The sequence below is a fragment of the Camelus ferus genome, chromosome 20 (assembly GCF_009834535.1).
Source record: "Camelus ferus isolate YT-003-E chromosome 20, BCGSAC_Cfer_1.0, whole genome shotgun sequence".
Lineage (NCBI taxonomy): Eukaryota > Metazoa > Chordata > Mammalia > Artiodactyla > Camelidae > Camelus > Camelus ferus.
The window spans coordinates 9,009,876-9,035,043 of record NC_045715.1 but is presented as its reverse complement, the minus strand read 5'-3'; the positions used below and the strand labels follow the sequence as shown (position 1 = coordinate 9,035,043).

Below are 25,168 nucleotides of genomic sequence, written 5' to 3'. Positions count from 1 at the left end.
GCACTTGAACCCGAGGTACTTCCTCGGATGCTAAGGAAATAATCTTTGCAGCCAAAGTTGGTTTTCTGCGGATGAGGGCTGGAAGAAGGGGTAGGGTGTAGAGGTTGACAGCGTTATTTTTCAATCTATGGCACCACTATCATCACTGGTAACCAAATACTCAAACAGAAGGGTAAGGTGGGACCCAAAGTTTGCTGTTAATACAACCTGACCCGGATGCATGTCTTCCCTTCCTTGCTTCCATCCATCCGCCTCCCTCCCTTCTTCCCATCCATCCATCCGGCTAGCGTTTTTTTGGAGGGAAGTGGGAGGCAGACTAATATAAGACAAAGCATATAATTTTTAGGTTGGTCTCAATTTGGCTGAAGAAAATGACTGGTCCGTTGCTATCAGTATTCGCTACAGTTTCATTTTCCTCAGTGCCTTAAAATTAACTAGAACGTAGATAGAACGGAATTGAGGAAATCCTCGGGCTGAGGGGAAGGAGGCGAAAGGCAGTCACCATCGCTGGCATCTGGTCTTGCTGAGATAAAGGCTCACGAGGAGCAGAACTCGCCCAGAGCCAGGAGGTGGTGTGGATTCTCTGCCTGCTGGCTGGCTCCACATCTCTGCTGACAACACCTGATGTGAAAGCTGCATCCGGTCTCTCCCTTATAAACAGTTATCCCTTCGTTCAAGCTCATTATTTCTTATTCGCCAAGCCAGGCCCAGGGGAGGGCAAACACTGAAATTACAAGGCCATTTTCCTGAGAGAAGGAAGGAGAGGCAACGAGTAGGAGGAAGAGGCATTTACCTTGTCTTGATGACTTGCAAAAACTATGGGTGTTTGGAGGTACCCACCCCTAGCATCACCCCTCCTAGAGGAGATGTGTGTGGGAGGAGACCCTCTTCTCTCACCCCCTCCTGCCAAATCATTCAGTCAAGCTGCCCCCTGAAAATCATACACTCTTTTTTTTTAAATGGAGGTTCTAGGTATTGAACCCAGGACCTCTTGCATGCTAAGCATTCGCTCTACCACTGAGCTATATCTTCTCTCCAAAATTATATACTATTTTTAAAGAGATGAGAATTAAGTGCACGTCCAAATCTTTTCCTATTACTAGTTTTTAGCAAGAAACCCTAAAGGTTAGGAGAATTTTGGGGTCCCAGCAATCAACGGCAATGAATTTTATGAAAATCAGATGAAACATTTATTTCTGAAATGTCTAGACCTTTCTGTGTCAGACGTGACAGGTTGTCACCAGTCTCCTTTTGATTAGAACAATCTAACGCACCTCCCCTGGTCCTCCTCACTGCTCTGGCTCATGAAAAGGGATGCCTGATGTCAAAGGTTAGGTCGCCTTAAGGATGTTAAGAGTCAGACTTGGACTGGAGTGGGGGCACCTGGCGGAAGTGAGGTTCCTTAACTCTTGTTCTGGTTTCCCACCGGGGGCCCCAGCCTGTTGCTGGCCTGCCAGGCCCTTGTTTCTCCTGCTTCTCTCAACTGGGGTGGCATTTGGCTTGTCACCAGATGTTTGGGATGCTCCGAGGGAGATAAAGTGTTGAGAAACACAAATCATCACCTCAATAATTGGTATGATATTTTAGGATCTCTGAATTTCTTCCTTTGCATAATATTTCCAGGGAGAAAAATCCATTAATAAACTTTTAAAAGATTAATTTTAATGGGTCTCTTAACTGTCTCTAAGCTTTGAGTATCCTTCTCTCAAGATGGTCACTGTAGGAGGCTGATTAAAAACACTAGTCAGGCAGAATACAGCATTTTATCTTACGTGTCATCAATTAATTACATTTGTCAACATCACCCAAGTAAGAATTTATTATTAAAGGCGCCACTTGTAGGATTAGATCCACTTGGTTCTACACCACATTTCCAAACCATCTATTTCGGGGGTTAAAAGTACACAAAAATTCTAGCTTTCTGCCTTTTATCTTTATCTAAGTGCTTCTCAAATATCTTCATTAGCTTTATCAGTACTTTTGGTCAGTACTTTTGGCATCTTCCTAATTCAGTACTTCAAACTGGATTTAGCATGAGAAACTAAATAGTCCTTAGGTAATAGGTTATGAACAGTATTAAAAGAGACAAGGAAAACATACCTTCCCAGGCTCATAGCAAATAACAGATACTTGAACTATTGATTCTGATGATGAATTTCCAACTGCTTGATGGGCTTAGAGTGAATTTTTTAAAAATAAATATTCACTGTAACTGCAGATACAAGGCACCTGACATTAAGTTGCTTGGGGGTAGGTCAGTGTCACAAAATCTAGCAACACAGGATGTCACCATCCAAAAGGACTGAGGGTCATGAAGCTGACTTGACCTCTGTCCTCTGGAGAGGCCAGAGAGTTGTGTGCTCCGACACCCGAGGAGGGGGACCATTGACGTCACTTCCAAGGGCAGCTGCAAGGCCAACACAGAGCGCAGGAGTGGGGTCGGTCACCCCCTCCCCTCCCAGCTCAGCACAGAGAACGTCTTACCTTTCGAGTTAACCTCCTCTTGATTTCTCTTTTCTCCTCTTGTTCCTCTTGTTCATTCCGAGCTGAAACACACACAAGAGACGCTTCTGACGTTGGTAAGCAGTGTCGTGCTCAGGTGCCCCCTCTGAACCTCTGCGGGTTCTAGGCCAAGCACCTACAGTTTGAAAAGGCAGGGAGAGTTCCCATCCCTTACCTTGGCCAGCCTTCTGCCTGTGGGGACACTTTCCAAACTGCCTGCACTGTTTCAAACTGGTGGTGAGCAGGTTGACCTTACTTTGTTTTCTTTATGTCACACGGGGTTTTGAGTCTCCAGGCAGAAATGCTGGGTTGAGGGAGTGGGGCCACAAGACACAAAGAGGTAGGTCCTAAAAGAGTGGGTGCTGTCCGCAGTGACACGGGCATCTGGGGATTGGTGGGGCTCCCTTCTCTGGGTAAGACCTGGGCCTCACTCAGTGCTGCCTCGAACCTCACAGCGACTCACTGTGACGTGGCCCTCGTATCTGGTGCCCTGCGCAGATGGAGCAGAAGACAGGCCCCGCGGGGGCACCTGCCACCCGCTGCAGAAACAAAACGGGGGCCAGCTGACGCCAAACACGAGGGTGGAAGTTCAAAATGCTCACCTTTTGCAAGCCCTGATTCCATTAATTCTTTGAATCTTCCAAGGAGTCCACAGAGCATGTGTGAGGCCACAGTGTGGGAGACAACTGCCTGCATTTGGACTTTTGAGGAGTGTCTCAGGCGAGCAGACTTCAGAGCTTAACTGTTCTCAGCTTCCTCTGTGGGGTGACTGACTCGTCAGGTGTGTAAAGCACTGGAGGTGAGAGGGTCTGGGGACGGGAGCGGAGGCGCAGAGGGCAGAGGGTGGGTATATTTAAGTCGCTGGATGGCCTTCGGGGCATCACTTTCCTTCTGGGCTTTGGAATGGAACCTTGGATGCCAGCATGCCATTGTCTAGCTTGCACACAATCATGAAAGTCAACCTGGGTCCAACGCCTCTGCTTCTCGTCTACTGAGCTGAGAACGGCATTTGTGAGCAGACACCACTCCGCGCTGGTTTTGGTACAGGCTGTACCAAAGAGGGCCCAGGGCACTTAATCCCTCGCTTTGAAATCACTGTTGTAAATGATGTTCCAATAACTCCCTTAACTTATCGTGTCAGCGTGCCCTCACCGTTCCATCGACTCAGTATAGGACAGATCTTTAAAAGAGGGACCCCTGTGCCTAGAAGTGGGGTCCCCCCGCCCCTCCTTGCCAGCCCAACAGCAGCAACCATGACCACAGCCAACTCATACCGCAGGTGGCATCACCTCCCGCTAGAAGGAATGATGGTGCTTCAGAGCAGGACGCGGGCCCTCGAGTGATGCCCCCAGGGGCACAGTTTGGCTACTGTGACTGCCTGTGGGGATCAGGGTCTTATACGAGGGCAGCACCTGAAATGCCCACAGCCTGCTGTGGGCCAGGGCCACTGGAGGCCTCTGCTGCACGCTCCACAGTGCCCCAGACCCCACGAACTCCTTCCTTTGAACTTAAAAGGTCCTCCCTCCCAGAGTTCCTTTCATAAATGTGTGAATATCCCTTGGATAAAAGCCTATTAAATTGGTCAGTCATTAATATCTTAGCATGAACTAACAGAGATACGCTGGGAGGCAGACAGCCAGACCCAGGAGAAGGGAGCCCCCAGACAGCCACGTTTGCAGGCGGGAGGGAGAACGAAAGGAAAGGTCTAGGGAGGATGCTGAACGCCCAGGAGGCAGCTCCAGGGCACTGGGTTAAAATGCACAGACTCACAGAACATTAGGGCCAGGAGGGGCCTGAGAGACCACCTGGTCTACCGCCCTTGGTTTGGAAATAAGGCTATGAAAGCCCAGGGGAGTGGAGCAGTCGGCCACACGCTCCGTGGCTAATTAGTTAGACAAACAGCACAGCTCTTTTTTCCCGCTGGAACACACTGCCTCTCCCCCCCGCCACATTTTGCCTGGGACCAGCCCTCCTTCTCATTACAGGTTACTGGCCTCAGACTCCAGGCGGGGCCTCCCCATCCTACAGGACCCCTTCCAAGCTGTGGAGGTCGGTATCCTGCGATAGAGCATGGAGCTGCCCTCTCCTGCATGTGTCCCTGAGGTCCCTCTGAGGAGTGGAGGCCCCAACTACCACCTATGGAATCAATACCTTTAGTTCAAAGCCATTTACAAACCCAAGGTCATGAATTCTCAGGCACTGGGTACGGAGGCAACCCCATTGGGCAAGGGGGAGGGAGACCAGGAGAGGGCCAGAAGTCATCACCTGCTGCCACCATCAGAGGCTCATTATGTGCTCAGACCTGCACAGTGTCTCACTGGCTGCTGAACAGAGCAAGTGCTGCCTACAGGGCCGGGCAGCCTGGGGCTGGAAGGTGGGCCGGGCTCTCAAAGCCCCACCGCCCAGCCTTTCCGCCTCTGCCTACCTCTCTCCTGCCCCTTAGAGGGGTGGTTCATCCTGTGATTTAGAGCCCAATTAACCTGAGACTACATCAATGGAGGCTGTTTTCTGAGACCACTAAACATTTCTTGTTTAACAATCACAATAGATTTAAAACAGAAAGAAAAACATATTTAGGAAAACAAAGTTCCAGAATGCAGGGGTGCAAAAAAAAAAAAAAAAGAACCAACAAGAAAAATGAGCTCATTTCCATAAAGCTCTGAAACTCTGGAATGATGTCCCTGTTTGAATTTGGTCAGATGGTTCTTCAATCTGCACCTACTTGGATAGGACAAGGAGGAAGAGGGAACAGAATGAAAGGGAACCGGTGGGAACATTCTTAAAAGCCCTCTGCTCCCCTGAATCTGAGCCCCCAAGCTTACTAGATGCAAGGAATGGTCTCTGAGACCCAAGCATCTTTCTGGAGGGCGGGAACAACCTAACTCCAAGGACCAGCCCGGAGTCTCCCACGGATCCGGGTGAGCCAGACGTGGGAGCCGGCGCCTTCAGGAAGCCAGGTGAGCAGGGGTTCTGGGCCATCTCTTTCCGACGCCCTTGCCCTTGCAGAGAGAAGTGCCGTCTTCTGAAACCTGAGCAAGTCCCCAGAAGGTTTTAGCTCCTTCACGTCTGAGAGTCAGCTCAGGGGCCACAAGCACCGCGCGGCCCCATCGCTAAACTGTCCAGAGGTTCCTACCGAAGACAGCGGGTCCGTGTGAGGCACGCGTGGGGCTGGGGGTGAAGCCGCAGGGAAAGAAGGAAGCACGGCCACCTGATTTCTCTTTTTAGGAATAAACAGTCACTTCCTATTTTTCCTTCTCTAACGGTGGAAAGCTGATAGCCCGGCAGGTACCAGGATGGGGCAGAAAGGGAGACGCCACAGACACCAAACGCTTCCCCGACCAGGAGCACCTCCTGCAAGAGTTCTAACTCTGTTTCACAGCCTGTTAAACCTTTATAGACTTAAAGCCCCCCCCCCCCCCCCCCCCCCCGTTAGAAAGCGTGTAATCCTACACACAGCTTCCTAGAGATCTGGAAATGGGAGGTGCCCGGAGAGCTGAGGGGGGCCAACGCTGAGGGCGACCTCCGCTGAGAGGTGCGGGGGCGGCCTGCGCAGGGGCGGGTTGCTGGGGCGGGCGGGGCGGCGCGGTGCTCTGGGGGGCTGTGGGCCCCGCACCTCCCCGACGGCCTTCCTGGTGCCACGCCACGGCTCCTCACCCTCAGCGAGCCATCTGATGCCGACCAAGTCACAGGCCACAACGAGAAAGGGGAGAAAAGTAAAATCAAGAACGCCTGGGTTTAGTCTAAGTGGAAATACCCAGCCACGCAGCCCGAGGCCTCACGTGACTGGCGCGCGTGTGTGCGGGTCTGTGCTCACGTGCGCAACACAGCAGCTCTGTGAAACTGCGTAGCTTCTGTTTCTCTTTTCTGGAGAGAAATTAGAAAGGGATGGGTGTGTGGGGAGAAAGGGTCGTGAATTAACCTTAAAAATATTATCTGTTGACCATCTGAGAGCGGTGCTGGTCACAGTGTGGCAATGATGGAACTGACATGGACAGACAGGTTCTTTTTAATGACTGCCTTTCTCCCCCTAAATTGGGGCATACCAGTGTCCATGAGATTTCTTTCAGTATTTTTTAAATATACATTTTAAGCACCAAATGGATTTTCTGGACCTATTCAAATATCTCTGTGTTCTGACCCAAACCAGAGGCCCGTTAATTTTTTTCTGCCCGCAAATAGAGTGACAGCGAGTGTTTTTCTGACTGAGAGCGTGGGGAGGCACACCAGCGGCCAGCTGTGGGAGCCCTGAGCCAGGACATGAGATTGTCACCTGCAAATGCCTTCTTAAGACTTTAACGCTCAGTGAGGAGGCATTTTATCAACAGCAGCCAGCGGCCATGGAAAGCTGTGTTTTCTGGTCCCAGTTTTCAAATGGCTACTTGCCTTCTTTTAGCCATCAGTATAGCATTTGCAATTTCTAAGCCAATTTGGGTTTCAAGGTGACCCCAACCCTCATTTAATAATAAGTCCTCTCTCTCAAATGTTTCAGCCTCTGCAGACCTCGAGCCCCTCGTGAACTTAGTGGATTCAGATTTGCTTTCTCTGTTCTGGATTTTCTAGCACACGGGGATAAAGGCTCCACCACCAGATTCTCAGTCATTTCCACACGAGCACACGGAAGAAACCTCGTGGCCTCCAATCAAACAACAACCAAAGCCACCGCAAAGCACCAGCACTTGCCGTGGGCTCAGTCACTTACGTTTCAAAATGTTCCTCTGCTCCAACTCCTCTGCAGTTGGCCTCTGGCTCAGTCGCCTGCGGAAAAAATCCAGGAAAAGTTTTTGGACCATATCATACCCTCCTCGGGTCATTAAGCTCCCCGGCCGTCGGAGATACATGAGACTGGGTTGGTGGCTGGAGTTCTTGTTCCATCCTGTGCTCTGAAGGACTGACTCTCACCACCAACGCCTCCTCAGTTCCTCAATTTCAACCCCAGGAAAGGCACCGACGTGATGTCATGTGCAGCTGACCCTCCCCCTTCCTCGGCCCCTCCCCAGCCCTGCAGGCAAGCGGACTCTTCCCACAGAAGTCCCTTTCTTTCGTTGCAGTGGCCTCCTAACTTAGGGAGCGTGGCCTCTGCCTTTCTCCCCCGACCCTGAGGCTAGAGCTTGCTTCTTGCCTTGTTTGTGCAGGCCCAGTTAGAACACAAAGAGGCTCGTGGCCCTAGGGAGACAGGAGAGAGCATGCCTGTCTGCAGAGAACAATAGCTGCTCTTCTGGTCCCCACCCATCGCCACCAAAGCCTTATTAGATGTGGGATGACAAATGGCCAGGAACAGGAATGACACTCCTGTTGCTGGCATGGAAGTATCCACAACAAGTGAACACCACAGCCAGGACGTGAACCTGGTATGCACAAGGGCAGGGGCGGGCACCACACAGTGACAAGTCGCCAGAGAAAGGGGACGGTGCCCAAGAGGGCCTGTGTCTTCTTAGATGCTTTTGTGGATCTGACTGCAAAGGTAAGGAACGCAAAAGCAAAAACAAACAAGTGGGACCGTATGATTCTTAAAAAGCTCCTGCACAGTGAAAGAAACAGCCATCAAAACAAAAAGGCAAACTACGGGATGGGAGGAGATAATTGCAAATCATATATCCAGTAAGGGGGTAATACCCTGAAATATATAAGCAACAAATACAACTTAACAACAACAACAAAAAGAAACAACCGGATTAAAAAACGGGCAGAAGATCTGAATAAAGATATTTCCAAAGAGGACATATAAAATGGCCAATAGGCACAGAAAACGAGGTTCTACATCACTAAGTATCAAGATGCAAATCAGAACCACAATGAGATATCACCTCACACCTGTCAGAATGGCTATTATCAGGGAGAAAAAAGAAGTAACAAGTGTTGGTGGATGTGAAGAAAAGGGAACCCTCATACATTGTTGGTGGGGATGTAAATTGGTGCAGCCACTACGGAAAACAGTATGGAGATGCCTCAAAAAATTAAGAATACAACTACCATATGACCCAACCATTTCACTTCTGGAACAGGAAAACTCTAATTCAAAAAGACATTTGCACCCCCGTGTTCTCTGCACTATTATTTACAGCAGCCAAGATATGGAAGCTACCTCAGTGTCCACTGATGGATAAATGGATAAAGATGATGTGATAGATATACACAGCGGAATACTACTCAACCATAAAAAGGATGAAATCTTGCCATTTCCGACAACATGGGGGGACCCTGAAGGTATTATTCTGTGTGAGATAAACCAGACAGAGATAGTACATGATTTCACCATGTGGAATCTAAAGAACCCCTAACCTAACGAACAAAACAAAAACTCATAGGTACAGAGATCAGATTAGTGGTTACCAGGGGGGAAGAGAGTTTTGGGGGTGGGTGAAATGGGTCAACTGTATGGTGATGGGTGGTAATAGACTGGTGGTGATGATCACACTGTAGTGCATATAGATGTCAAATTATACTGCTGTACCCCTGAAACTCACAGTTAAAAAAAGGGGGAGAACTACATGCCCAGATGCAGGTCCAGGAATGGTCACAAGATGGGCCTCAGTGTCACAGAGACACCTGCATTTTTTTTTATAGAGACATTTTGTATTTTTGAGGCTCTTGGAAATTATTTAGCAACCCTGCAATTATTCAGCATTCTGCTTCCCCCACTGGGATGCGGTGTGTGTGAAATGAGCAAATTGTGGAAGGAGATGGAGGCTGCTCGGAATCCTCCAATGGGACTAAAGGGTAGAAAAGAGTGCCGTCCTGGCAACGGGTGGTAGCCCCTCCCCAAACACCGGTAGCTGGTGTCTACAGTCGGCAAGATGTTTACATCAGTGGACTCTGAAGACAGACTGAGAGTGAAAATCAACAGTCCACAGAGTCATCAGATTGATAAGAACATGTTCACATTCATTACTCATTTTCTTCTCAGAACATCCCGTAAAGGCATTATTTACCCCTGCTGATAAGAGCCAGCTGTGTATTCGGAGATTCACAATCCTGGTTGTTCTAAATGTAAACTCAGCAGTCCTTGCGTCCTTTCTAAAGCTGCATTCTCAGACTGCAGGGGGAAACTTGTGGTTACTCGACTGAGCAAGCTGGTGTCATGGGTCTGGAATGCAGCTCCGGACTCCACTTAGAATGAGTGTCTTAGAGGCTCTGCCTCATCTTTCACTTTATTTTCCCCAGGAATACTGGTTTTTGTTTTGTTTTGGTGTTTTGTAGGGATGCAGAGCCCCCTTTATGGGACCATTTGGTAAAATCCAGGCTTTACACGAAGCTAAGGTTTGGAGCAGTAAGTTCTGAAGAAACCCTCCAGATTCAAGGTTGGAGCTTGCATCCCCGAAGTGGGGACAGCGGTTTGGAATCTCATGCCCAGAAGTGTCTGCAGGATGTTCGCTCACTGGCTTGTGCTCCTCGACTCCATGACCAGATGCGCCGCCTGGTTCTGGGCTGGCCTTTGTTTTTCTTATGGGTCATACTCAGACGGGACAAAACAAAGAGTGACTGAACAATCACCAGAGAAAATTCTGTTAAGAAGGCAGACTTACCATCAGACACACGTAACTTCAAACGAGGCCCTGTATTTACGTTTCGTTTTTCCTGAAAGGGTCTGAGCACATGCAGGGTAATCATAGCTGTAAAACGGAGCCGAGCCCTCCTGCCTCCCGAAGGGTATGTGCTGTAAGTAGCTGTTTTGACTTTGAAAATGCGATTCGGCAGGAAAACGATATTGTGGCATGATGACAAAGCGCTAACAGCTCAGGAGTCAGGGAATCTGGGCTCAAACCCTGGCTCTGCTCTCAATCTGCTTTTCTTGGACAAGGTATTGGACCCGCTCAGCCCTACGTTTTTTCCTCTGCCAATAATAGGTAGTAATTTAACAAGCAAACGCTGATTTAATGCCTAAAATGTGCGGGCATGGTTCTAAGAGCTGCATGTATGTTAACTCATTTCATCTTCAGATCAGCCTCGTGAGGCAGGACGCTGGTCGCGTCATGGAAGCAGAGTAAGAAGATGGGTGTGGTCAGCGAAGAGAGCTGAGGGCAGCTGAGAGGTCAGACGGGGCCTGAAAGAACTGCCCCCTGGGCTCATCCCTGGGGAAGTTATCAGTGACCTCCCCAGAGCTCTTTCCAGGGGGCGATGAGGACAGAAGCCAGGATGGCGTGGTTGGGAACAGGGGGAAGAAAAGGGACACCAGCAGCCTGGAGGACTCTTCCGGGAAGCCTGGCTTTGAAGGGGACGAGAGAGAACTGGTGGTGAAGGAGGCTCTGGGGAGATTCTTATTCTTCTGTGGGAGGAGACTGACCATGTTTAACGGGAAGAATCCAGATGCGGCGGTGGCGGTGGTGAGAAGCTAAGTATATTAGGAGGGAGAAGGCTCAACTGATGGTGTAGGAGTCCTGAGAAGGCAGGAGGGGTTGGGACTTAAGGGACAGAGAAGACTTTATCTTTCAAATGGAGGAGGGACAGCTCTTTACCGTGACAGGAGGATGCAGGAAAGAGGGTGTTGTACAGAGGTCTGTATGTTTGGTACTGGAATTAATAAGGGAGTTCCCAATGGATGGCTTTTACTTACTCTTTCAAAGTAGACTAGAAGAAAGATGACTTAAATTAGTTTAAAATACTATCTTTCCTTGTGGGATCTGCCTTTAAACAGAGCCAAATTCACCAAGAAAAGGGATAAAGCTGCAGAATTCTAGCCGTCAGAATTTTAGGGGAGCGCCCAGGGCAGCCTGCCATCTTCACCAAGTAAAGCAGCCATCTGCTTGGTTCCTTTTAGGATCTACCTTGTGCAGAAGTGTTGGTTCACATAAAGCAGAATAGCAGAGTACAATTACTGTATTAATGAAGTGGTCAATTTTACGCATAATTCCTAAGGAGCTAATAATTCCAAGAATAAAAGCAGAGATGCCCTCTGAATGCACTGTATGTGTTACACTGTCCTCATCTGGAGGGTAGATGTTAGTCATCTGATTTAGACTAACATTTCATTAAAAAATTTCCTGCCTAGATATTTAGATATGACCATTCCAATACTAAATGACACAGGAAACATTTTTGGGAGTTAAACTTTTATATAAAATGAATTAACCAAAAGTAAAACTTGAACGTCCTCTCAAGTGATCTATTTAAATAGCTTTGTTATTATATACACGACCCTGCTTGATACAGCGTCTCTGAGCAGCAAAATTGTTTCCATGCCTCAAATGATTTCTTCTTTACCATGGACCGCAGCTAAGTGATTTCCATTTACTGTGAACTGAAAAGTCACTGACTTCCATTTAAATGCTACTTGCCTTCAATAGCCAACTATAAGCCTTCTGTTTTCTTTCAAAAATGTAAGAATGGATCTTATTTTTTTTATGAGTCTGAACAACACCATCTAGAGCACTGATCATAAGAGAAAAGCAAACACACTAACATTTTTCTGTGAAGCAAACCCACCAACCCCAAACAAATGGCACTTCGGTGCTGGCTTTGGCAGGAGACTGCTAGTGAGTGCAGCAGCAAGATGCTTTAAATGTATGCAGAGCAGAGGAGAGCTGTCTTTGTGCATTGCAGCATCTCCCCAGAGAAGTGACACAACCCTTAGGTTTTGCTGGTCTGACTCGACGCCGAATAAGATTCGTTCTGCAGGCTTTGGAGCAGCAAGGTCATAGCTTTTATGAGTATTTACAACTGCTTATTGTTTTGCAAGCCCTGATTTTAAAGTGTGGATCTCTGAAGCTGAATCTGCCATTTCAGGAGAAAAAGAAAAGTAGAACTGACTTTGGTTTGCTGCATCTCAGCCCCAGAGGGAGGGAGGTACCTGCCTTTTCAGACAGATGGAAAGAGAAAATGCAAAGGAGCCTGTGCACAATGAGAGAAAGCAAAGTCCTCTTTCCTAAGGCAGGCGGAGAAGGGGGTTTCCCAGCAGACGCCCTAGGCGGGAAACGGAACAACTGGAGATGGACTTGCTCGGGGTTAGGCGGAAGGAGAGAAGCACTGAGTTGTCCCCTGCACCTCCTTTGGAATTCTTTCCTCGGAACCTGTCAGTGCCATGAGGGCTGGGACATTTCTGTCGGTCATCACTCCACCCCCAGTTCCTAGGAGACCACTGAAAACGTAATGGATGCTCATTTAGTGATTAACCCAGATCCTACCAGTTCTGATACCACACGTGCTCCTTGCACGATCTCTTCAACACTTATGACTTCAGTTAGCATCCGCATGCCAATGACGCCAAAATCTATACCTCCAGGCGTAATTTTGAGTCCCAGACCACCTTTCCCAACTGCATTCTTATATTTCCACAGGCCATCAAACTTCAAGGGTCTCAAATGAATTAATTCATCTTCCCCTCCTGTCTAGGTAGTTTTGCCAACTGGACAAATTATTTTGTCCACCAATACTATCCCCACCCTGCAGTAAGCTGCCCAGGAAACTGGAAATTATCCTCTCTGTACTTCACCCTTAGCGGCCAATCAACCATCAAGTCCAAAACATCTTTCATTCCACTGCACCACCGCCCCCTCAGGAAGGCAGGCCACCAGCATCTCTCCCAGTTGCAGCCAGCCTAATGGCTTCCGCCCCAGACAGCATGGTCGTTCCAAGGGGTAAATCTAATCACTTCACCCCCAGCTTGAAAGCAACACACACCTTTCCAGCACCTGCAGCAAGGAGTCAAAACACCCAATGTCCTATGAGGATCTTCGTGATCTGGCTGCTTGCCAAGCACCTCCCTCATCCCGTCCTTTAGATGGAACCACTGCCTCTTGGTTCTTCCAGATTTGCATGCCCTTCCTTATATCTAAATATTCTTTCTCTTCCTCTTTGTCTGGCTAACTGACAATAATCCCCAAGACTGCAGCTTAAACCTCAAGTGTCACTTCCTCTGTTCACTAGCCTTTTGGTGAAGGTGCTTCTACACTGTGTATCCACAGTCCTATATCTCCTGGATCCCGGTACTTGTCATACTTCCGTTATTGCCCACCTTGTCCACTGGAGCCCAGGGCTTCAGCTTTGTAGGGAGGGGCCGTGTCTGTCCCCCAACCCCAGGGGTGCTTCGTGAGTGGATGACCTGGGCAGGTGCACGGAAACCCCCACTGAGAAGGGCCCTGTGCTTGTGGTTTGATGTTCCCAAGGTCTCAACAACCCATCACAATCTGCCTTCTGTCTACAACACTCTATCACGCAGGAATGACTCCCCCCAACCCCAGGGCATTTGGAAACGTCTGGGGATGTTTTTGGTTGTCACCACTGGGGAGGATGCTGTTGGCATCTCTACCAGGTAGAGACCAGGGTTGCTGCCAAACATCTTACAAGGCACAGGACAGCCCCCTCAAGAATTACTCAGTCCGAAGTGTCAATAGTGCCGAGGCTGAGAAACTTTGCTCTACTGAGTCCCCTCTCACCAAGGTCATTGATGACTTAAATGCCAAACCCAGTGGCCTGTGCAGAGCCCTCATGTTATATGACCTTTACCATATGACACTTTCGACTAACAGCAACTTCCTGAAGCTTTTCCCTCCCTAGGTTTTTAGAGATCTCACATCTTCTTTTCCCACCTCCTTAGTTCCTGCTTCTCAGCAGGTTTCATGAAAGATGAGAGCACCAGAGATGCCCTCTCCTGCAGGGACAGGACTATGTACGCCAGTGACTAGCACAAGTCCACTACCTGACAGGTGTGGGACCTCAGATGAGCTGGTGTCCCTCTCTGAGCCTCAGCCTTTTCATCCCTGAGCGATGGAGCAGAAGGAATCCTCGGCTGCCAGCCTCTGTCAGACTACCTTGAAGAAATAAGGCTACCTCGCTGCTGTGCCCACGGGGGTGACTAGAACTCTTGGCTTGCGGGACAGCCTTCCTGCCACTGGAGAGGGGCCTCTGGGGAGGGTAAGCAGCAGTTGGCTTTTATCCCTCAGTTCCCTGTCCTATAGCTTTTCTTGTGCAAATGAGGCAGCACAATTTTTAAAGCTGTTGATCCATGCACCCAACTCTTTCCAGAAATTTCTCAACCCCGCCCCCCCCCCCATCATCATCATTCCCCTTAAGCTATTAACAAACAGCCTGGCTACTGCATAAGAAAGAGCACAGACTGGGGAAAACAGACTGGGATTTGGAGCCCTGCCTCCTGACTTAACTCTACCATTAGCCAGAGGCTCCGCTGGATACATCACACTGCTTCACCTCTCTGCACCCGAGTTTTACCATATGACGAATGGCCGTAACAACAACCCAGCCTGCCTACTGCATACGAGTGCTGAGAACCGAAGGACAAAATGTGAAAGTCCCCTTTAAAAATAAGTATATAGTGCTGCTATGAACGTTGGAGTGCATGTCTCTTTTTGAATTAGAGTTTCCTCTGGATATATGCCCAGGAGTGGGAATGCTGGATCATATGGTAAGTCTATTTTTAGTTTTTTAAGGATTCTTCATAATCTTTCCATAATGGCCAGTGCCAAACAACATACCCATCAACAGTGTAGGAGGGCTCCCTTTTCGCCACACACTCTCCAGCAATAGCCAAGACTTGGAAGCAACCTGAATGTCCATGGACAGATGAATGGATAAAGAAGTTGTGGTATGTTTATACAATGGAATACTATTCAGCCATAAAAAGGAATAAAATAATGCCACTTACAGCAAAATGGATGGACTTGAAGACCATCATACTAAGTAAAATAAGCCAGAAAGAAAAAGGAAAATACCATATGATATCACTTATATGTGGAATTTTAAAAAATGAGACAAATGAACTTATTTATAAAAATAGAAACAGACTCATAGACATAGAAAACAAACTTGCAGTTACAGGGGCGGGGGCAGAGGAGTGGGGGTGGAGGGATATATTGGGAGTTTGGGATTTGAAGATACAAATTACTATATATAGAAATATAGGTCGTACTGTATAGCACAGGGAACTATATCTAATACCTTGTAATGGCTTATAATGAAAAAGAATATGAAAAGGAATGTATTTATACATGTAACTGGATCACTATGCTGTACATCAGAAATTAATACCAGAAATGAATGTTGGAAGTTGACTATACTTCAATAAAAAATAATTAAAAAATAAAAAATAAAAATAAGCATAAAGCATGATATATTAACTCGAAAAAAGTTTCTCACCTCAACTAGATAAACAGGTTACTCTTAAGAGAGAAATGATTTTGGCTTTATTCACTGGAGACCATAGCCCCACTGTGAGGCCCCATGGCAAAGATAAAGGACTGTAGGTAATAATCAAGAAAAACACTGAAATGATGCTGATCATGTTGAGCTGAAATCAGTTTGGGAATACCAGCAAACTGGGTGTGTTGCTCATGGCATCAAACTTATTAAAAAAAACAATAATTAGTACAAAAACTGAGCGCCTACATAGTGAATACGTTTGGTGTTACTAGGATTACTAGACATAAGGCTCAAAATTATCAATCAGGAAGACTTCACTTTGAAAGAGTATCTGAGTTGTTACAACAGAAATTAAGATAGTTAACCTAAGAATATAATCATCTCAATAAAGCCATGTTTACATGAAGAAACAATCAAAGAAATGCTAAAACAATGTGATGTCAAAGGATAAGGAATATGGGAATAAAAACAAATGTCCACTCTTCTACCACTTTAAAGTGCCTCAGGAGATTTGGTCCCCTGTAGTTTAATCTTATCCGTCTATCCATCCATCCATCCGTCTGTCTGTGCATGTGTACATCTATCAATCTTTCTGTTCATGCATGAGACTGTCCATCCGTCCATGTATTCATCCATCCATCTGTGCATGCATCTCTCCATCTATCCATCCATCCACCCACCCATCACATACCAGACACTGGTCTAGGCCTTCAGTTAGAGCTAGTTATAACAGCTAACAATATTACCAAGAATGACTGTGTGTGGATGATAGAATAAAGTTCTGCCATCAAATATACACTGTGTTTTATCCTTAGCCTCTTCTCAAAACATAAGATCTGAAATTTGGTCCTTACTTTTTTTTTTTTTTTAAATCCTTCAATAGATAGCTCTACTGCATTTCTATTGTAAAAGTTAACATTCTCCCCGGGAACACAAAACTTTTTTTTCCACCAGAGTCTTCAGCAAGTTTAATATGATCTGCTAAGAGGTCAAGGTAAAAGACTAAGACTGAGGCAAAACTAGTGCATCAGCACCGCCCCAATTACCACACCTCACTAGTCGAGTGGGAACAAATATCCTCAAGTTGTGGCTTGCTGCTCATCCCTGGTCCTCTCCCTATAGCATTTTGTCTTTCTTCCCAATCTCTGCCATCTCCATGGTTTCCGAGTCAGTGGCTCTCAACCTTGCAGCACATTAGAATAACCTGTGTTACCTTAAAAAACGCTAATGGCGGGGCCACACTCTGGACCAGTTAAATCAGAATACATGGTGGGGGCAGAGCTTGGGCACTGACACGTACTTTTGTTTTTAAAGTTTACTTTTTAAAAATTATTTTTTAATTTTAATTTATTTTTTATTAAGTATAGCTGATTTACAATGATGTGTTAGTTTTAGGGGATACTTACTTTTTCAGGCTTCCCAGGTCATTTCTCAGCAGCAGCTGGGAACTCACTAGCCATGCCAATTCCTGGGCTCCAGTGGAACTGAATCAGAAAGCCTGGGGGTGGAACCCAGCAGCCTGTGTCGCTTTAACACAGGACATGGGCACACAGGGGTCTCCAGACTTGCCCACACACTGAAGTGTGAGAACATGGACAGCATTATAAAACACCGGAGGAGGCTGCTTTAACAGCTGGGGGAAGGTGGGGGGTGGGCAGAGACGAGGCAGGTAGGTAAGTTTAGAGAGCGTGTGAGGATTTGGAGGAATTCTGTATATCCTGAAAAGGGTTTAGTCATTAGTAACTTTACTGAAATGAGGAAGATGATCGAGAAATTAGGGGAGAAATGGAGTGGGCAAGATGCTAGTCTCCATATACAAGGCGAAGAATTGAGATCTATTTTCTATCTTATGGAAATAAAATCTTGAAGAAGTTAGGGGCCATAATTTAGACAAATAAGTTTAATATTTAGTATTTATTTCACTTTAATTCCACTGAATTCAGTATGATTCCTCAGATCTGTTGAACATTTTCCAGATAAGTGCCAGGTAGGTGGAAATTAAAGAGATGAATCTGATGTGTAATAAAACTGGAATTAGAGATGTGTTAGTTTCTTGGCCTCGAGGAGCTAAGAAGTAGGTCTTTCTCGGTTCCAAACTTACCTCCTGCCTTAACTCATTGCATCTGAGAGCTTCCCACATATTGAACACTTCTTCATGTAAAAATAGATAAGCAGGCTATGGCTTTATTGGTTCTTATGCACAGTGAAAAATTAGTTCATCTCATTTGTCAGTTCTGACTGTTTGACAGAGGATGCCTAGAGCTCTGTGTTAAGAAGGATTCTGAAGCCTGTCCACATCTTTGTAATTAGTTCTATTGTAAATAAACCCTCCTCCAGTAATCATAATGAACGCACTGCCTATTTCCTGTCAGATCCTTGATGGATAGGAAGATCATGGTAAGGAAAGTCTTTCTTTTTGATGAAGCTATTCAGATTTGAGGTGCTGAGAAATACCAGAGGAGGACACCCTGGCTTTGCTAGTCAGATAAACATACCAATTCTGGTGATGAGCAGAGTGACAGACGACAATCTGATTAGACTGTCTCCGTACCATTTCTCTTTAAGGGTAGGGACTCAAACTGGGGACAATACTCCAACCCAGAGGAAAAAGTCAAGAAAAAGATTCAGATGACTTACACACAGTATTTCCTACGTCAAACACATAATCTCCAATCTTTGCAAATTACCCCAATTACTTCAGGGAGTCCCCAGTTATGTCCTCAGAACAAGTCCTGTCATTACCAAAGGGCACTGGCTGATTTCATCCTTTTATGCCTTAGCCCCTTCGGCGTGGACTCTTGCCTTCACTGCTGGAAAAGGCACCTGACAACGCCTGATCAGTCTGTTGCTGAAGGACGCCTGCCCAGAGTGAGGGCACAGCTGACTTCCCGTAAGAAAGAAGACGTCTTGTCAGACCCAGAACATGCCTACCAAACAAGCTTACAACCATCTGAATCTCAGCCAAAGATCTGATCTAGGCCCAAGCAGGAACTGCTACGCACGGGCATCTGGATAGCCTTCTCTTAACTCGAGCCTTAGCGAGGTGTCCCTGTACTTACTGTCCCCGCTTCTTTAAAGAATGCTGCTTCTGGTGAGCAGACCTCTGCAAGAAGGCACAAAAAGTGATTCAAATGAAAAGCAGAAGCTCTGGGGGGTCACAGGCTGAGTGACTGTCCTGGACAAGACTGTGGGTAGGTTGACTTACATGGTCTAGACCACATGAAAATGTCACAAGCAAACACAGTTAACTTACTCGTCCCCTCATTTCATTCGCAAAGCACTGTGGGTCCAGATGTCCCAATGTCTTGCTGTGCTGGGCTTCAATAAACAACACATCCAAGCCTTGATTACTTTTAAAGCAAGGCCAGGGATGAAGAGTTGGAAGCGGGGCCCCAGGATGCCTTCTCCCATGCCCATGCTCTGACTGTGACACCCGGACGATCCCAGGAGCGACAGAGTATGTGCAGCCCATGCTCTTTTCATGTTCACCCCACAGGCCATCCCTCGTCTTGGGGCCATCAGCACCTCCCACGGAGAGGCTGAAGGGGCTTATGTGAGACAGAAGCTGGGAGACAGGTGCCAAGACCTGGAGACGGAAACAAAGAGCCTCAGACGCTTGAGTGGTGGGGGTTTTGGTCACATTATTTTGCAAAGTTTTCTATAATTCTCTTTTGTTAAAGGTCTCATTTCCATACTGTTTCCTGATCGATGACCTCACAATTTTAGCACAATGCTTCATTTTAAAAATCAATAGCCCCAAAGAACGAAAGAGTGGTGAAGAATGTCGTTATTCTCATTAGCCTATAAGCGCTTTCCCATGGCCTGATAATGTTTCACAAAATACATACAAATATATCATGCAACAAAGAGACATCACTCCACCTACCCACCCACATCTTTTTTTCCCCAGCAGCATGGTAGATTTTAGGACTGTGTAATCAGTTTGGATTTGTATTTTTGCGTTTTTTTGAAAATCTATTTGTTAACTCTCAAAAGAACCAGGAAAGACGGAGTTCTAATACTAGAATGGGTTTATCTGACCAGGGAAGTATCTGTAAGATGGGAAAGGCGAAGAGGAAAAAGAACATAAAAATGGAGTGTGACATGGTTGCTTCAACAGACTTTACCCTGACCACACAGAAAACAAATAGAAATCACTTTTACTAAATTCTTGGCCTTATCTACACAACGGATTGGGAGAGAGATGGCTTGTAAGAAGAGACTGTATCCCCTCAAGTATGTTCGCCAAAAGAGGCCAGGAACACATAGCACGTGTGTAGCGCAGGATCCTTGGCTCCCAGCCTGGTGGATGGTAGTCAGTATCCTTGACTCTCCTGTGAACGTGTGTACGTTTGTGTGTGTGTATAAACATATACATTTCCTTTTTTGTGTATGTGTATACATATGTATAGATATAAGTGTGTATATATATATATATATATATATATATATATATATATATATATATATATATATATATATATATATATATATATATAATTTCCTTTTTTTCCCTTATCTCCTTGCATTCTGTCCACATCGGATACCCAGCACACACACACACACCCTCACTCTCTCGCATGTGCACCTGGATGTGTGAAGCCACAGGGAAATCAAAAGACCCCAGCAGCACCAGCAAACGGGCACGCAGCTTCTCCATGCAGAAATGCCCCAGCAGGAGCCCAGGGAAAACGTGGGCAGAATCCATTAGCAGCCCTGGGCCGGGACTGCCTGAGCCTCACCGGCATTACCAGCGAAACCAGTTCCTGAGGTGTGAAATAAACACCCACCTCTGTCCCGAGGGGAAGGCCTGACTGTAGAACCTTCCCCCACACCAGGCGTGATCTCCCCTTTCCGGGAGAGCCTGACCGTGGCCAGCATCCTGACCAGCATGTCTTTAACAAGAGGTAATTGTGAGGCCTGAAAGCAGAATCCTACACGCAGCAGACAGGAACGCTCGGACACTCAGAGCCCTGAAAGCCACCCTTCCCAGCCAGGCCAGCATCCACGGAGAAGCACGTGGAAGGGGACAGAGAGGGCCAAGCACAGCCAGGGGACCCATCTCAGCACCTCCTCTGTCTACTTAGAAGATGGATGTTCCTGACATGGGTGTCTGTGTGTCTGTGTAAGATACAAATGTTTCTTCTTTATGCAGTAAGCGTCGTGTAGAGATTTTGTCAGCCTCCTGTCACACAGTTTTACACACATCCCCACGTTTTGGAATTTGTCAGAAATGCCACCACAACACCCCTTCATACCTGTGTGATGCTCGGTTAACCTAAACCTGTGTCACTGGGCCTGAGGTTACAGATCTGAGGTTAGGCCTACTTTGCACCCCAGGAGTCATGTGCTGTGATTTGACTCTTAGTCTGTGTCTCTCTCACTGCTCCCGACCTTCTCCTGTGGGGCTTGGAATTTAGCTTCAACAGCAAGAACAGGAAGACACTCATCACCCCTGTGAATATTTATGTTCAAGCAAGGCCTGCCTGGCATGGCATGTGGCCTTCCTTTCTTGAGGACAACACACACCTTTTGCTAAAGTGACTCCCTCTGGCACATGTCTGGGGAGCCAGTCTCTCCCTAGCTGGCCAAAAGCTGAGCTGCGCTGCTTTCGATGGTACCTGGGTGTCCCTGAAGCAGCTCCTCCACCTGCTCAGGTAATAGCATTTAAAAGAAGGGACTGTATCCTTAGTGTCATCTCTAAAAGCAATACAGTGCTTCAGATCTGGACTAAGAAGTAAAAGTAAATAGAATCACTTTGATGGTTAGAGAAATTAGCACAAAGGAAAACCATACTTGTGTGAAGAGAAATATTTCCAACCGTCAGATGGAGATATCTGATGGTTGCCCTCCTCCTAGGTGGATCCAGTATCGATGCTGTGACGCTGTGAGAGCAAGGTCACCTTCTCTGAACATCCCTAGTCTAGATCTTCAGACACGTCATCTCTTTTTTCTTCAAAGGGACAGATGGTAAATACAGTTAACCCTCGAACGCCACAGTTTGAGCTCTGTGGGTTGACTGACATGTGGATTTTTTTCAACACTGAACACTACAGCACGACATGGTCCTCGGTCAGCTGAACCCACAGACGCAGAACCTTGGATTTGGAGGAAACCTGACCATGGAGGGCCGGACATGGAGAATCGACTGAGCGGAGGGTCTGCACTCCTAACCCCCACATTGTCCAGGGGTCAACTGTACTTCAGGTTTGGGGGGCCCCGTGGGCTCTGTCACAGCTGCTCTGCCCCATCTTCCATCTGGAAGACGTCCTGTCTCTCGTGCACCGGCTCTTCTGTGCACCATTTGGATAACTGCTGAGTGTTTTTCTTATGCCCCCTGTCCCTGCACTGAGTTCTCATCCTCCGCTGTGGCTTCTGGCTTCTGGCCCCGTGCTCAGGCTTTAGCCCACACGAGGATGACATTTTCGGTGGGTCTGAAGTTGGATCACAGCTGCAGCTAAGCGTTCCTTAAAAGCACGCTTTCCTTAATATGATTTATTGCCTCATCTATTCATTGGCTTTACAGTGATGATTTATTTCCTCTACTAGGGTCCACGGCCTTAGGGCTTTGTTATTAACTCAACCTGAGGATACTGTTATGCACATGAAGCAGATCAGAATTTACCCCTAAACCCCATTTACCTGTCCAAGAGGCAGTTTGAAAACTTACAGAAATGAAGACTTTTAATGTTCAAGAAAATGTCCCATATATTTTTACATATGTCAGTATTCTATTATTAGTCATTTGGGAAACACATTACATAATAAATTCATGACAGATTTAAGCTAATTTCTTAGGTAGTCTAAACATGACATTATATATGGGCTTTTATTTTTTTTAAGTGGATAAGCTGATTTTATTTTTGCCTGAACAAAGTTATATGAATTTACAGCTCCTTCGTGGGAAATGGCCTGAGCATTAGCCAGTGGTACTGTTTGTTGGCTGGGGGGTGAGAATCAGATTTCACAGGCTGTGGCCCCAGATGGTCACATTGCATTAAGGGCTGTGAAGAGAGCGGGCAACGTGATGGAGAAGTGAGATGGTGCAAGAGCAGGGTCAGGCGGGGGAAGTGCTCAGAGCACGTGCCGCGCTGACTGGGCAGGCACCAGGCAGAAGGCACCCCCAACCTTTCTCAGCTTCCATGAACCCAAAGGAAGTGCCAAGTCACTTAAGGAGGGCGTGCTGAGGGCTTCCCTTGGACAGGACATTGACCAGCTTCTTGGGGAGAAACATGCAAGATGGCAGACCTGTTGGTTCGAACAAATCTGGGGATGGCAGCCCCTGCCCAGTCTCATTTTAACACATGGGAAGATGCAATGCAATGACCTGTCCTAGCATCTTTCAAGATGGAGCCTGATAAGTTACAAGATGAGCAAAACAAGGAAAATCATAACAGTCAAAGGAGGGTTGGATTCACTGTGGGTAAAATTCCTTTCAACACGCTGATTACCTGTCAGCTTCTAGTATTTATCTGTCTGCCTGTATTTTTTTCCCCCAAAGGCGCTAATGAGGCTGCCCATTTTGAAGAACTATTGTTTTAATGGTTCAGTGGGCACAGAACATAAAATTTTCATGATCACATTTCCTAAAATAGAAGCGTATTCACTTCTATTTCAAAAGAATTGCCTTTGGAATCAGAGGGAAATGCGATTTTCCAGGGTTTGTACCTTTGGATGATTTTTCCAGTTTATATTCTGTCAAAAAATTACTAGCTAGCATATATGCAACTTTCAAGGCTATAATGAAAATCTTTGCATTCTAAACCAAGAAGAGTGAAATGAATATAATGACGATAAATAAAATGAATTTCTCTTATTAGCATTTTGCACGAGAGTTGGGGTTTTTCTTTTTTGGCCAGTAAACAAAGATGTGCGGGGACCCATGAAAAACAACTGTACCGCGAACGTCTCCGTTGTAACCCAGCTCCCTATGTTAATGTGCAGGACTGTGTGCAGCTCTGCAGGCGAGCTGCAGAAAAAGCACGTGCAATCAAACCTGCAGCCACGCTGGCGGATGAGGAAGAAAGAGCATTACATACCATGGAAATTATTCTGCAGACGAGAAATGCCAACTTCACCGCTGAAAGCGGAGAACAAAGAAATCTCAAGGATAAATGATCAGAGCTTCACTGATCATGTGAATGACAGAATCACGAGAATAGTCCAACTCCAAACGAAGGCACCAGCCAAAGAATCTTCTAAAGTATCTGCTCAGTCTTCAGAATTATTAATGAGACTTTCTCAGCTGTGTTGAACTATTAAGATGGAGAAACGTCTCTCACTCAGGCACTTGATTTAAATGTTCTTTCAGCTAAGTGAGTGGGACTGAGGGGGAAACAGTGTCCGTGAAAGAACTCACCTATGAGAGAATCCAAGGATTCCTTATTCACGGGCCTTCTGATTTCTGAAAATGCTTCCTCAAGATTTAATTCAAAACTTTTGCTTTGAGTCATTTGTTTTTCTTTCAGACATGAATTGAGAGAATCAGCGAAGATCTATGACTTGGTATACTTTGGATGCTTCATAAGATGATTTAACTCAGTTTATTCATTGCTTCCCAGTGAACTCATCAATAGCTTTGAGAGCTCCTTTCATGGATAGAAGGATGATAGCACTGACATCCTTATGACTTTCATCTCATAAAGGGATCGAAAGATTGTAGGAAAGAAAAAGAACGTATTGCAAGAAAAGTGGTCTGACAACTAGCGTTGATGTTCCTACTAATGTGTAAGTGTTTAGATTATTCAGTGTTTAAATTATCCAGAACTCTGTCCCACCCCCTTTCTTCTGGAATCATTTTTAAAGGAAAAAAAAAATGGAAAGACAACTAGTCTAAGATAGCATCCCACCAATGAAAGACTGTGCTCCATAAGGACCCACACTTTCCCCACAGACCCTGCCATCAGCATCTCTTTCCCAGGCTATAAGCACAGAATGATGAGTTACCCTGACCACATTAAACCTCTCTGAGGGACGATTATCCAGCTGCCTTTTAAATGACACCTAGTACAGTGCAGTGCACCATCAATTCCAACAGGATGCCTACAGAACCAATTTGTTGAGGTTCCACGGTCTCCCTTAGTAACCTGTTTCCCTGAAAAGGTAACCTTAAGCCCACAGAAAACAAACTCGTGCTGCTCCAGGTCCACTGTTCCTTTTGGGGACCTCCCAGTTGTACTTCAGCTAGTTTTTCCTTTAAACGGAAGTACTGTTTATTTGGGGACTCATTTTTCTCTAATTGGGATTATCCTGATCTCCTTGAGTTGCTTTACTGAACTGGACCTCACTGATGCAGATCACGGGCACACAGTGATCCTGGCCCCAATACAGACCCTCACAGCTTCTCCACATGATCTGCTCCCCTTGGATTAACCGCAAGTCCGTATTCCAACTGCCAACTGGCTGCCTCCTTCCTTCAGCCAACTTTAAAAAGACTTTCATTTACTCTTATTTTTGACAAATGAAAATTGTATATATTTAAGGTGTAGAATGTGATGTTCTCATACACGTCTACACTGTGAAATCACGACCACAATCAGTTAACGTATCCATCAACTCCCAGTAAGTTACTGTCTTC

General features: G+C 46.4%; 1 protein-coding gene across 1 annotated transcript in view; it reads right to left on the bottom strand.

The window, feature by feature from the left end:
• The window catches only part of PHACTR1 (phosphatase and actin regulator 1), a 438,449-nt gene that overhangs the window by 7,643 nt on the left and 405,638 nt on the right, over positions 1-25,168 (bottom strand). Inside the window, 2 exon segments of the mRNA XM_032462504.1 lie at positions 2,485-2,546; positions 7,202-7,257. Of these exon segments, the coding sequence (XP_032318395.1) occupies positions 2,485-2,546; positions 7,202-7,257 (118 nt within the window).